Source organism: Lissotriton helveticus, chromosome 1_1, assembly GCF_964261635.1.
Source record: "Lissotriton helveticus chromosome 1_1, aLisHel1.1, whole genome shotgun sequence".
NCBI lineage: Eukaryota > Metazoa > Chordata > Amphibia > Caudata > Salamandridae > Lissotriton > Lissotriton helveticus.
Genome location: NC_136057.1, coordinates 512,706,133 through 512,720,014, shown reverse-complemented (window position 1 = coordinate 512,720,014; position 13,882 = coordinate 512,706,133). Strand labels below are relative to the sequence as shown.

At 44.1% G+C, this 13,882-nt stretch overlaps 1 protein-coding gene across 1 annotated transcript in view; it reads right to left on the bottom strand.

Annotated features, from left to right (window-relative positions):
- RAD51AP1 (RAD51 associated protein 1) overlaps positions 1-13,882 on the bottom strand; it is a 393,892-nt gene that overhangs the window by 97,647 nt on the left and 282,363 nt on the right. The window contains exon 10 of the mRNA XM_078673979.1: positions 9,311-9,451. Coding sequence (XP_078530105.1) covers positions 9,311-9,451 — 141 coding nt within the window. The remainder of the gene's footprint in view (positions 1-9,310; positions 9,452-13,882) is intronic.

Genomic DNA, 13,882 nt, shown 5'->3' with positions numbered 1-13,882 from the left:
ATGAGGGGTTGCTCAGAGTTGACCCACAGCCAAACACTACACGAGGAGCTGCAAAACACCAACGCGTCAGACCGTGCAGCTTAAAAAGGGTCTGCAGAAGTTTACTTTCCTTTCTGCACACGGTCAGCCCTTCCGCAAAAACACGCACTGCTGCAAGACTCGAAAAAAGGGAAATAAACTTACATTACTTTCTCTTGCATCTACACATCCGCTCCCCCCGTCTCCGCAATCAAGGGGCTGCAGTGTGCCCTTCCGAGTCATCCGTGTGAAACCAAGAACCAGGGCAGCCCAGCGCTCTCACTAAAACTGCCCTGCTTGAAGACATCCCGGCTGATTCATCCCAATTATCGTTGAGGTTGCAGAAAGCAAATGCAAAACAAGTGGTCGCGAGTGTCCCCACAGCTCATAAAGTGAAAGCGCGCACAGCGCGCGGGCTATAAACAAAAAGCACGTCGTCCTGCCTTAAGTAGGACAAACTCAAAATATAGTAGTAAATGTATCAAAATTCCATTTTGCGATTTCTTAATAGCGATTTTTAAGGAATCGCTATTTAGAAATTGCAAAATGGAATGTATGTAAAAAAATCGCTATTTTTTAGCGATTTCTTAGTCTTCCTTATTTGTGAATTCGCACTTTGCCAATTCGCAAATAAGGAATAATTTTCCATGCATTCCTATGGGCCAGGAGGCCCATAGGAATGATTGCAAAATATTTCTCAATTTGCTTATCGCATTTTGCGAATTCGCAAATTGAGAATAATTTCAAGGGTGCAGGGGTGTCTCAAAGACACCCTGCTGCACCCCTGAAATTTACATGTGTGTGCATATGGCGCACATACATGCCCTATGGGCATGTATCTGCGTCACATGCCACCTTCACAAATGCCAAATAGGGTATTTTTAAATGAAATCGCAAATTACCAGCAACTACAAGTTGGTGGTAATTTGCGATTTCTTAACCAAAATTCGCAATTTCAGAACCCCACATACATCGTATTTAAGGAATCGCAAATTTGCGATTCCTTAAATGTTTAAGAAAAATAAGGAATCGCAAATAATTGCGATTCCTTATTTTGCGATTTTTTAATACATTCCCAGAAATGCAAAAAAGCCTTTTGCAATTCGCAAAGGCTGAAAATCGCAAAAGGCTTGATACAGCTACCCCATAGTCCTTACTGTGTAAGAACCGAAGTAAGGGGCCAGTAGCCATGAGAGTCTACAAATGACAAGATGGCTGTACTAAGGCGGGACTAACAAGCCTCATAATGAATCCGAAGGCAACATTTACAAAGGACAAACACACAAGCCAATGAAAAATAAGGGCAGGGGTAGTGGGCTAAGCTTCTCTCCTACTCAACTACCCCAGCTCTTCGCAAGGCAGCGATTGCACGCTGACTCACGCTCGACCTAAAAATCACAATGGTTCGCTCCATTTCCTTCCAGTCTATTGACCTGCAGAGGGCGCTCTTGCAATTCTATACAAAATTATACATGCTGTCAGTCTACTAATGTTAAAGTTTCAGAGCTCCATCCTTCTGGGTGGCATAAATCTTTAGTTCAAGCCATCACAGGAAAAGTACACATAAAAGTGACAGATGGGATACTTGAATTATTCTCAGCCACTGGTGATTAATTAATCGTGGCCGTATTTCAGTCCATTATAATTTTGCACACAATGGCACCTCAATTAGGACCCAGCTCCATGCAAATCAGCCCTGACCCTGCTCCAGTGGGAACCGTGTTTTTCTTATTTCTTCAAGTTTTATTTCTCTTTTCGTGCCATGTCAGTGTATGCGCTGGAGAGCAAATGGCAAAATATGAGGTATTTAGTGCGTTATAGAAATAATTCTGCAGATTAAGCCTTATTTTCCTGAAAACTGGGAATAGGAAGCAGCTTCCACACTAGGTTAATCCCTCACCATGGAGTAATGATACTAACTACATATGGTAAAATGCTCACACTATCCCATCCAGTTTGTAATGAGGGCCCACAGAGTGAGCTTTGGCTCTGCCCAAAGGTGTTCATTCTGCCTCCTGATGAGAGTGTGCAATTCAATCCATGAGTGACTTTTTTACACCTCAGAAACGCACTGACTCGTCACACTTAACAGTAATCCACATAACAGCAGCAGATCTGCCCATTCAGGGTGGACCACTGTGTGTGCCACATGTTATCAGTTCTCTATGCACGGTCTCCCGGTGAAGAGCCAATATCACATAGTGCAACACAAGGTGAGCTAGGAATAGTCTTCTAGCCCATGTCTAGAGGATCTGCACAGGTCATGTCCATTATTGTTTTTTGTGAGGGTCTGATCAGGCACTGCCGGGCACCAAGCCACGCCCCTTAACTGTTGGCTACATGGTGGCAGGCTCAGAGGCCCTCACCCACTCTAGATACTGTCCGTCCAAGGCCCTATGGCCTCCCCTCGCATGGTGAAAATATTTTCTAAATTGCCAGGTCTGCAGCAGCTGGTACTGGGCACACCCATGCAACAGTTTATTACGTTTGCGTAATTTGTGCCACGTGTACTATTTTATGATACACAAACTATAGAAAATATCTGCAATTATCTCAGCGTGAAATTTTGCATACAAGATGGTCCAGGGGACTGGTTTGAGCAGAAAATGTCTTGAAAGTGATAGGTTAGCACAGAAAATGTGTTGCAAGATACATTTTTGCTCCGAACCAGCCCCTTTGCAGGTCTCACGAGTAACTTTTGAAGGCTGTATTCCCTTGTACCAACACGTGCTCTGAAGTGTGCAGCAGATAACATACAATAATATATAAGACCAGCATACTGACATTTCACAATTGCCTAATTAGTGTTTTAAATCACATGTTGGTTAGTGACAACAGAGATGGATGCTGAATAAATTCTAGTAGCTGGGGACAACATTTCCTATGGATTGAAAGACAATTAACTACCAAAAAGGTAAACAGGATCTGAAATAGTAATGGCCTCTCAGTCTCAGAATGAGTCTGGAAAAGCACAGCAGGCAGATGGGACCAAGAAGATGCAAACCGTGAAAGGTGAAATGTGTTCATCTCCCGGTGAAGCAGAAAGGGACTCAATAGTAACTAAGGTGCTATCTTGCATGTCACACCTATTTTAAGATAGCAAAATTTTTGACACTCCGACCCTTATGCTGGAAATGAGTCTGCACGGTATCTACTAACACGATAAACGCAAAAGGCGTGAGACCTTAGAACTTGTAGCATGTGATGGCTCATGCAAGGACATTCTCAAGGTATTCGGATTGTAATCAGATAGATTGTAATCTGAGATAGTAATGGAAATACTAGGGCGGGGCATTACAAACTCGTCCTAGGTCACAATTAAAAAATATATCTGGTCGTATAGGAATAAAATGGTAAAGTTGTAGATTTACCACTTATCAAGCATCAAAGGAAAACAAAATGGAAAATTAGGAGTTTTAAGGATAGACGTGCATGGGATAGTATCTAGCCCAGGAGAAGAAATGCAACAGCTGACTACAGGAACACACAGATTTTGGGAAGAACCAAGGAAGCTCCATCTCCTAATTGACATGGAACCCTGACAGAACGTACAGCAGGCGCGGTTCATCCATAGGGGCGTGGGGGCGTAGCCCCCCCGCCCGCAGCCGCCCGCAGGAGACACAGAGGGAGAACTGACAATGCATGCCAGTCAGCATGACGTCGGGAGGCGTAATGTTGATTGACATGATTGTCACCAGGCCGGCAGCAGCACGAGTGCGCATGCGTGGGGACGGAGGGTGAATTTTTTTTACCTGTGCCCACGCATGCGCACTTGTGTTCGTGCTTTTTTGCGCATGCTCATTAGGAGCCCTTCGAGCTCCTAATGGGCGTGCTCTGGGCGTAGAGTAACCTGTGCCCCTGCAGCACCAGGATTGTCTGAAATATGGAAACAATTAGTGCGGACATGGCAGCCTGTTGACACGAGCTGTGCAAAAGAGTGACCACACGCAAGTAAGGAGGAAAAAAGTGTTTTGACGTGTTTTATTTGTTTAAGATGCCCGACAGCACTGCAGTGCTGAAAGAAGAAAAGCGTGCAGTCTTAAGTAAAGCGTGCACCCTGTACGGATGTGTGCAATGTGGCTATTAATAAACCGTAGACAGTGTGAAAAAAGTTCAGTGGGGATGTAAATCACAAACTTATAGCCAGTTTCTCGCAGACTCCTGTCAGGTCAGTTTTCCTCCAAAGAGACCACGGATGTTTACAGTAAGGGTAAAATGAATGTGAATATATTAGATGGTGGAGTTGGGGGACCCAGCTTAAAAGTGATTGGCCAGTTTCTAAGAGCCGCAGCAAAGGAAATTGAACAGGGAGAGTGGGTGCATGGATGGATGCATGCATGCATGATGGGTGGATGGATGCATGAATGATGGATGCAGGATGGATGGGTGGGTGGATGGATGGATGGGTGGGTGGATGGATGGGTGGGTGGATGCATGAATGAATGAATGATGTATGGATGCAGGATGGGTGGATGGATGGATGGGTGGATGCATGAATGATGTATGGATGGATGCATGCATGATGGGTGGATGCATGATGGATGGATGCATGAATGATGTATGGATGCAGGATGGATGGATGGGTGGATGCATGAATGAATGATGTATGGATGCAGGATGGGTGGGTGGGTTGATGCATGAATGATGGGTGGGTGGATGCATGAATGATGTATGGATGGATGGATGCAAGGTGGTTCGGGCTCGCTCGCTGCGGTGCAATGCGCAAATTAGTTTACGGCCCACCTCTTTCAAATGTCACCAGCCGCCCCTGACGTACAGAATCTCGGGGTCAAACAAGAGCGTACTCTGGAGAACTGCACAGGGCTGACAACAAGAGAAACAAGCATTTGCAATGCAATAGGTCTCGCAGTTGTGAGAGTTTGCGCTATTGGCATTGTAAATGACAATGCTTTTTATTTACGTGTTGGTTTTTAAAACGTAAATAAAAGGCATTGTCATTTACAATGCCAATAGCTTAATCTCTCGCAAATGCGAGACCTATTGCATTGCAAATGCCTGTTGTATACTAATTAGAGGGAGGGAGTAGTCAATCTTGGGGGAAAGGGGAACTAGCACGATCCCTTTTGCTTTGACGGTCTGCCCACAGGAGCTATTGCTCATTATGTAATGAATGTGGCAAGTAAGGCTCGGACTAGGTGGAATAAAGATTACCAGTAAGCAACCGGGGCTTTATTGTTTTTAACTATGTTTTCAGAAGGAAGTAGTAGTGTGCCACCCAGCACCTTATCGGTTGGTGCCACTGATACATGCACCCTCATAACGGGGGTGGTTTCATGTTATTAAGATGTTCTAAACAAACTCAGATGAAGAATTAGCTGGGGCTAGCTTTGCCACCTGGCTGTGTTTTTTTATCGGCCTGACTGTTATAACTGCATGACTGTTAGTGCAAAAATGTGGATCACCTAAAGTCGGTTTTTTGTCCCTTATCAGTACATACTTGAAACTATAAATGTTCTAAGAAAACTCTTTAAAGTTTGTACAAAAATGTGGATCACCTTAAAATCAGTATTTTTTGCCTTATCAATACATACTTTAAACTATAAATGTAAGAGGAAAACACTTTAAAATGTTTTCAACGGCTGCCTTAATGATCCCTGACACAATTACAGTAAAGTAAACAATGACTGAAAGGCCATGCTAAAAATGAATACTGAAGAATTCATGAAAATTTCTACTTAAGAATCATGGCCGGGCGGGGGATGTATGACATTACAACGCATGCTTTTACCACGCATGCTTTTACATCGCAAGTTTTACAACGCATGCCTTTACAACGCATAGCGCTTTGGGGTGCTGGATAGTGAATAGTTTAATTTACTATTCCAACTCCAGTCCCCGTGGATAGTAGGGAAGGTGTTGGATAGTAAATTAAATCTATTCCCTATCCTAGAGCGCCCCCCAGCGCAATGCGGTGTAATGGTTTGCGTTGTAAAAGTTGCGATGTAAAAGCATTGCGTGGTAAAAGTTGCGTTGTAAGTGGTGTTTCCCCCAGGCGGGTCTCTGTAGAATCTTAGACGTGGACAGATGGCGGTATGTTTCTCTGGCAAGGTGGCAATCCGAGCTGTGACAAGGCCTACTCAGCTTTCTTTGGGTGGCTGAGCAGAGATCAAGAAAGTGTTCAAAAAGCAGGACCTGCTGAAGATGTCCCACAGAACATTGAACCATTTGACAGCTGCATACACAGGTGTTTTGAAGGATGGATTTGGAGTACATCGTCTCTGAACCACAGTTCCCAGCATGCCCTCGAGATATTAAAACGTATTTGCCAATTACACTGATTCGGAACCATACCTTTCTGCAGGACCTGTGTGTGGGGAAACTTTAGAATGCCTCAATTTAAAGTAAACTACAACTCCCGAAGGGCCATACTGGATATAAGCCAATGAGATCACACAGTCATAAATTCTTCTCTCCCAAAAAACCTTTCACCCATCATGTCATACTTGCGCGTCACATAATCTCGATCCACGCATACCTTCTTATTTGTTCCCGGCCCTGCACTGGATCCGAGAGAGCGCAACAGGGACGTAACCCTGCCGGGCACCCACAAAGCAGCTATTGATGTGCCAGGGACGGGGCCAATACCGGAGCCATCATCATAGAGGACTGCTGATGTCGCCACGACTGCTTTGCGAGTGATACAGACGCCCGTGACTATGATGACTATGTCCACGGAAAAAAGAGCAAGCCTACAAGTAAGAGGGAACAAACAAGTATTGGGTGTGAGGGGGGAGGGAAGGCATATGATATACTGAACTCAAGTGGTTAACTAACTCTTTTGGGTAGCTCATGCAAATAGAATATTGTGGCTGGCTGTGGGAGTTCAAAATTACAAGCCGGCTCATAATACGGCCGAAATGCATGCCTACACCATGTAAACAAATACACAGAGCGCTAGGCAAATACAACCGTGCCACAAAGGTGAACGGCAGCAGCATCTCTGGGTACACATCGTGGCCTCGGCCGCCCCGCGTCCATTATGGTGTCTCTTTGAATAAACATTGGAATACCTCGCGCCGGTGCGTTTGGCAGCGTTCACACGCAGATCATGCGGTCAAAAGTAAATAAAGGCTCACGAGAGTGAGGCCAGCAAGTTTCACGTTGACTGGGAGATAAAAAATAACGCTAGGTGCGAGAGCGCGCGCGCCACAGCGAGTCATTGGTTTCAATTATCACTCTCGTGTCTGGGCACGATAATTAAAACCACATGACGGCCGTGCGGGTAACCGCCACCAATAGGCCATGGGCGGAGCAATGCACCATGCGCCCGCCTTTGGCCAATTGCGTATTGTCTTTGTTAAAAAGACGCACGCAAAAGCAAATAGCGTAGGACAAAAGAAAAAGCACATGCACGAGCGATTGCGAGTGAGGGCAGATTTCAAAAGCCCATACATAAAGTCTTCGCCAGAACAGCGCATGTGCGCTGTTACAGGCTCGACCTAAAAAGGCTGCAAATCGCTAAGCACACGAGCAGACCTTAAAAAAACATACAACAGTCTTCCAGGTCACAAACCTAATCTAGCCACGCAATTCAACAGGGAACAAGCATTGAAAAAGTCAATAGGGCTCGTCTCTAAAAGGCCGAACTGATAGTAATATTAATAACATTTAAAATGTAAAGGAGGAATGTGGAGCAGGACAATAGGTGCGGCATGCACAAAGGAAAATAGACGGAACATGTGTGTTTAAATAGCAGGCTTGAGGAGATAGTACTGCACTGACTACCACATGCTCACAACCAACTTGAAAGTGATTTATCAATCAAATATATGTGCAGGGTGTTCAGATTATAAAGAATTACGAATTCCATGTAACAATATAAGGCTGCACCCCACACTCAAGCTTCTAGACAATGAATGCGCCCTTTGACAGTTCCACATGGGTGAAAGGAGAAAATTGACAGACATTTTCGAGACCTTCGCTGTCTAGACAGGCAACTTGAGGACTAGGACAAGGAGTTCCATCTGTCTCTCGTATAACTGCCTTGGTCCTAGAAAACCTCCAACCTCCAAGCGGAACAGAAGATTAACTTTCTGGTGCACGCAGGATGGAGGTACTACACATCCATACATGTAAATACCACAAACACACACAGAAAATCAGCCTGCACTTTGCATACAGTGCAAGTGTTGCAAGAATGATTACACTTAAAAATTCACCTTAAACATCTGTATTTCTCCATGTGTAGCTCAGCGAGTACAGTCAAAATGAGATCGCAAATGAAGGTACACTATGGGGAACGGCAGGACATGAAATTCGAATGCCTTTTTCATAAAGCCTAATTGATTTCGGTTTCAGAATCTTGTAAGGAAATGTAGAAAACAACGGAAGCATTAAAAACACCACTAGATGTCACTAGAGATCCACAAAACAAGCTAACTACCTCTCATGGTTTGTTGAGGCCGCCCAAACGAGTCGAGGAGTAAATAATTTTTTCCCAGAATGTCCATAACGATTAGTTTTAGCAACGCCCGATCCGATTTTACACAGCTGAGGGTAGAATTAATTTCTGCAACAATATGGTTTAAACAGGAGAAATACGGTGACTGAGGCTAGAGTGTTCAAGAAGTAAAACATATACAAAAGGTGCTGGGCTGAAGAAAAGAAGCTATCAGTGGGGACAAGTGACTGTCCGCGTGCCGAGAAGAGACTTTGTTGTATTGTAAAACGGAACAAGTGCAGCAGGGGGAGGGGAGAGAGGAAGAGGCCTGCGCATGTTTCCCTTGCGGGAGCCAGAATGAACCATATGTTAATTAAAACCTGATGGTTTTAAAGCTCGCTCCCACAAGCGAATCGCCAAACGTGCACGCGTTGCCATTAAAAGCAATGCAGCGTGAGCACGTTTTTGGAACACAAATTGAATCGATTGCTAAAGGTCTTTTTTCCTACGCAACGCATGCACTCTGCGTAGGCGAGACCTAACAAAGAGAAGAGGTAAAAGGAATGGAAAAAAAGGCAGGGAAAGGCAAGAGGAGATTTGAAAAAGGATATTTGGCACAATTTCTGTGTTTCAGTCTAAAGGTTCAAAGAGCTGTACAACTCTATTGTACAGCATTGGTATTTATACATCACTGTACATACTCCTTCCCATGGCTTTAAGTGCTTTCATGAGTGTTTTGAGAACATTATTTATATACCTACAGCTAAATAAGTCACTTCCTATTCACCTTCAGGACTTGATCCAGTTCTGCCATGATTTGTGAACTTACAGATTCAAATACACTACTGAACCGTTTTCAAAAATCGTGTGCCCGTAGTAGAGTATACATACTTGGCGGAGTCCAACTTGGTTTTTGCGTGCCAGCCAGAGAACTCTTTGTTTGCAATGGACTTTCAACAGGTTTTGGAGCTACAGATGTTTTTAATGCTGGCTGAGGTTTAATTGTAATAGTCTCAGTGGCAGATGAAGTAGCTGTAAAACACCAAAGTGGAAAGAAATAAGTATTGACGCAAAATACAACACTTTGGGCTATCAAGTTACACAGTATTCCTATTTTCGAAAACATTGCACGAAACCTTAAATGCTTCAAAGTGTACTAAAATCACACATGGGGCATCTCAATGTTTAAAGTGTCACGTTATAGGGGCAGTCAACTGAGCACTTCAATTAACAAAATGCTTTAATACTTGATTTCACACATTAGCCTGCAGTTTTGACAGCATTGAGTCTTGTAAATGAAAACACATTTCATAAACGTAACTTACCTAGATCAGAGACAGCTAGAAAGAGATGCATAACATTTCTAAAATCTCATCATTTTGTTTCTGGTAACATATTATTATATATTTAACGCTAAATACATTGTAACCAGGTACATATAGTCACCTTAATATTTTTCAGATACATTTTACTTAAAAAAGAAATTATTAACACTGGTGACTAGAGTAGTTCATTGTCATTAAACCCTGTTTTATCCAACTGTTACTAGAGAAGCCGCGGACCACAGTTGGCACCTCAGGAAGAATATAGATATATTTTATGAGGTATGCACAAAAGCTTTAGCACAGTATCAGGAAAAAACAAAATCTCCTTAAAGAGTCAAACATTGATACTAAGATCATCAAATAAGCTTTTGTCCTAAGACTTTAAAAAAAGGTAACAAAACTACAATGTTCTTGTATCATTGGATGCAATATCTCAAATACCTTCTCAGCAAGCAGATTAGGGTATATCTTAATGACTAAGCCAAAGCTGTTAACTTTCTTACTGTCATAAAATGAATTTGGTGACCACATACTATTTTACTTCAATTAATCTAAGTACTATTTCATATTTTTCTAACTAGCTACCCTACTTAATGGTAGTTGACTTCCAAGTACTATACAAGGCCACAGGACCCTGCCGGTTCACATTACACTCAGAAAGCTTATTTTCCATAAAGTATACTTCTATAATTTCAGGAAGCAAGCCCTACATACAGCCTTCCATCCTATTAACAACCATTAATATCTTGGGAAAACGTTTCAATTTGATCTATATAAAATAACACCAAAAAAAACAATTAACCACATTAAAAGCAAACAAGCTGACATACTCTTAAAATCAACTATTGCTCAATCAAATACAAATAAATATCTGATGGAAAGAAGAAGAACTATTAAAAGGCTTGAGGATGGCAAATCTGCCATTACTAGATTTTAAATACATGGAAGCCTTCTACTAGAGAATTGATGGAGAATGTAGAGCCTAACTCGAAGATGTAAGATTAACAGGCAAGCAGACCAAACAATGGAAATGAAAGAAACTAGGTAAGAAAATATCTACATAAGCTACACAAAGAACAAGTTACTTACCTTTGGTAAAGATATATCTGTAGAAAACATAGGTTAGTCACAGATTCCTTACCTTAAAATGATCCCCAGGTGTCAGACTGGATCCGGAAAGTTTTTCGTCAGCAGTACCTCTGCACGTCGTTGGCGTCTTGGTCGGCAGGATGATATCGCGGTAGCTACTTAGATGCCACCCTTGCATGCGGACGTCAGTTCTGTACACGACTTTGGGCGCCTGTAGTGAATCAGCCACTTTAGTGGTCTGACGCTCTGTGATGACCCTCGATCACCATCATTGTGTACTGAATTTAGTGTGCTATGTTACTTTAGCCTTAATGTAGGATGGTCTTGCATTACAATAATCTTGCCAAAGAATAGAAGGTATGGGATGTCGAGGTGCAGTGTTGTTGGTGATGGTGCACACATGTGCTCCATAGTGGATACTGAGGGATTAAGTGCATAGTGTTATTTGAGTTAGGTGAATTATGACTTTAGCCTACTGGCTTTGACGTGGTCTAATATCAATCTGCTTTCCAAGTAGTAGAGGCCTACGCTTGAGCAACTCCATATTCTAAACTGCAGCCATCTTCTGAGCCTTTGTAGGTGAGAGGTTATATTTTAGATTAAATGTGTTGTCCACCAGTAGTGAACCAGACAGGACCGGTTCTTCTCGGGTGGAATGTACTCTCTTCGTGCCGAGTCAGAGCAAAACGCTTGGCCAGCTGCTTGTTGTGCTCTTGGTACGAGGTGGTACAGGAATCCAATGGGAACTGTAGGCGGAGTTAGCTAGAAACTTCGATGGAGAGCTGCATTCTATATTAGAGAAAGGGGGTCCGAGAGAGGGAGAGATGCTGAGATGCTGAGATGCTGGTCTGGTGATACATCACAGTGCAGACGTGTTTGTGGAACTAGAGTCCTGACCCAACCAGAGAGGGAAAGAGAGACGGACCCTTCTTTAGATGACAAGACGCCTAAGATTATGGTGAGGTGTTCCAGGTGTACTTATTGTATCTAACTATGTCTTTTATTTTCAGGCTCTATGTATATGTATGTGTTGATGATTGCTGCTAATGTTCACTGTGATGTTTAGTTCTTTCTTTCTTTTGTCATCCTATTATCATGTAATAAAGAAACCCTAGAGCATATCATTTGTTTGTATTCCTTGTGAGGGAAGGTCGGGACCCTTTTTTACCAAGTACTTACACAGGGATGGGCGATTCCCCTCTAATGGGTAATTGTTGATACGGAAGGGAAATTGCCTCCCATCAGGGATGTCTAAATTCTAATTATTCTATCCGATACATTGCTAGGAGGAGCATGCGTTGTGTACCCTCTCGGATGGGGAGGTGTTGTGATTTGCTTTGTACCCTCTCGGATATGGGAGGTGTTGTGACTTGTTATTTGCGGGCTCCTCCGCAATGGTCTTATATGTTGTCAGTTATTCCTTTCTTGGGTAAGTATAGTGAAATGTGGTGTCTTTCTGGATCCTGGGAAAGGATGTGGTAAGTAATGGCCTGGTGACTGACAGAAGCACCAAAACATATGGAGAAGTAGGTCATTACAGCGCCAGAAACACAGAGCCATGCAAGACATTGACCACTGGTGCTAGGCGGAAAGACGTATAGGAGACCGCAACTCCACTCGTGACGAAAAGCTTCGCCTAGCGACTGTCGCCATGGAAATTCCAACTCGCAGAATTGCTGACATTGCCCGTTCTCTTCAGTGGCGAATAGATCTAACCAAGGCTCTCCCCACTGCTGAAAGAGACCTTGCACCACCTCCGAGTGAAGACACCATTCGTGATCCATCATGCACCTGCAGCTTAGTTCGTCCGCTTTGGCGTTCAGAGAACCTGCCAGGTGTTGAACCACCAGGGATATGCCCTGATGTTCCTGCCATGTCCAGAGGCGGAGGGCCTCCTGGCATAGGGTCCTCGACCCCATCCCGCCTTGTTTGTTGCAGTACCACATGCTGGTGGTGTTGTCTGTGAACATCTGCACTACACTTCCCCGAACAGAGGAAAGGAAGGCTTTGAGTGCAAGACGGTTCGTCCGAAGCTTCAGAGGGTTGATGTGGAGCCCGGACTCTTCCTATCCCATGTGACCGCCACGTCCCAGAAGGGATGCGTCTGTCACCACTGTGTGTTCTGGTTGGGGAAGGGAGAGGAACCTGCCGGTGACCCAATCCAGGTTCGTGAGGCACCACTGCAATTGTCGTGCAGTGCCTTCCGAGATCTGAACGCAATCAGGCAGATTCCCCTTATGCTGCGCCCACTGGAACTTCAGGTCCCACTGCAGAGCCCGCATTTGCCACCTGGCATGATCGACATACAGGAGGCCATGAGGCCCAGCAGAGGATAGAGGCTGAAAGATCGGAATCATAGCTCGAATATCCCAGACTCAATGATGAGGAGGATAAACCCAAAACTGCGTAGTGTCCAGGACCGCTCCAATGAAGACGAGCTTCTGAGAGGGGGTCAGGTGTGACTTCGGCACATTGATGGAGAACCCCAGCGAATTCAGCAGGTCGGCCGTAGTTTGGAGGTGGGAGACAACTGTAGGAGAGTAGGGTCTGCTTATTATGGTCACCCCCACTTCTTTGCTGTGATTTTCTGGTTTTTCGACTTTAGTGTGGCTGTGGGCCTGCTAATCAGACCCACAGCCCAGCTGTTCTCTCTCTAAATTGATACCATGCACTTTAGGTGCATACCAGATTGGTTACTGGGTCACCCTTGTGAGCCCCTGTATAGTGTACCATAGGTACCCAGGGCATAGGTGCACCCTCGGCCTACCAGGGGCTGCAGCATGTATTGTGCCACCCCTGGTTTGCCTTCCAAACTGACACCACAGGTCTGTTCACACAGCCTGGGTAAGGTGGTGTAATCACCCCTTACTTAGATATAGTATACCTATATCCACCTTTACCTATAGACACATATACACCTATAAGCCACTCCTATGGTAGGCCTCGACAAACCTGGAGGCAGAGTGCTTGGTTTTATGTGAGAGGGTGCTCTAGCATGAGCAGAGCCCCTCTGCAGCTTTCGTTATCATATCCTTATAGCTGTTCAATG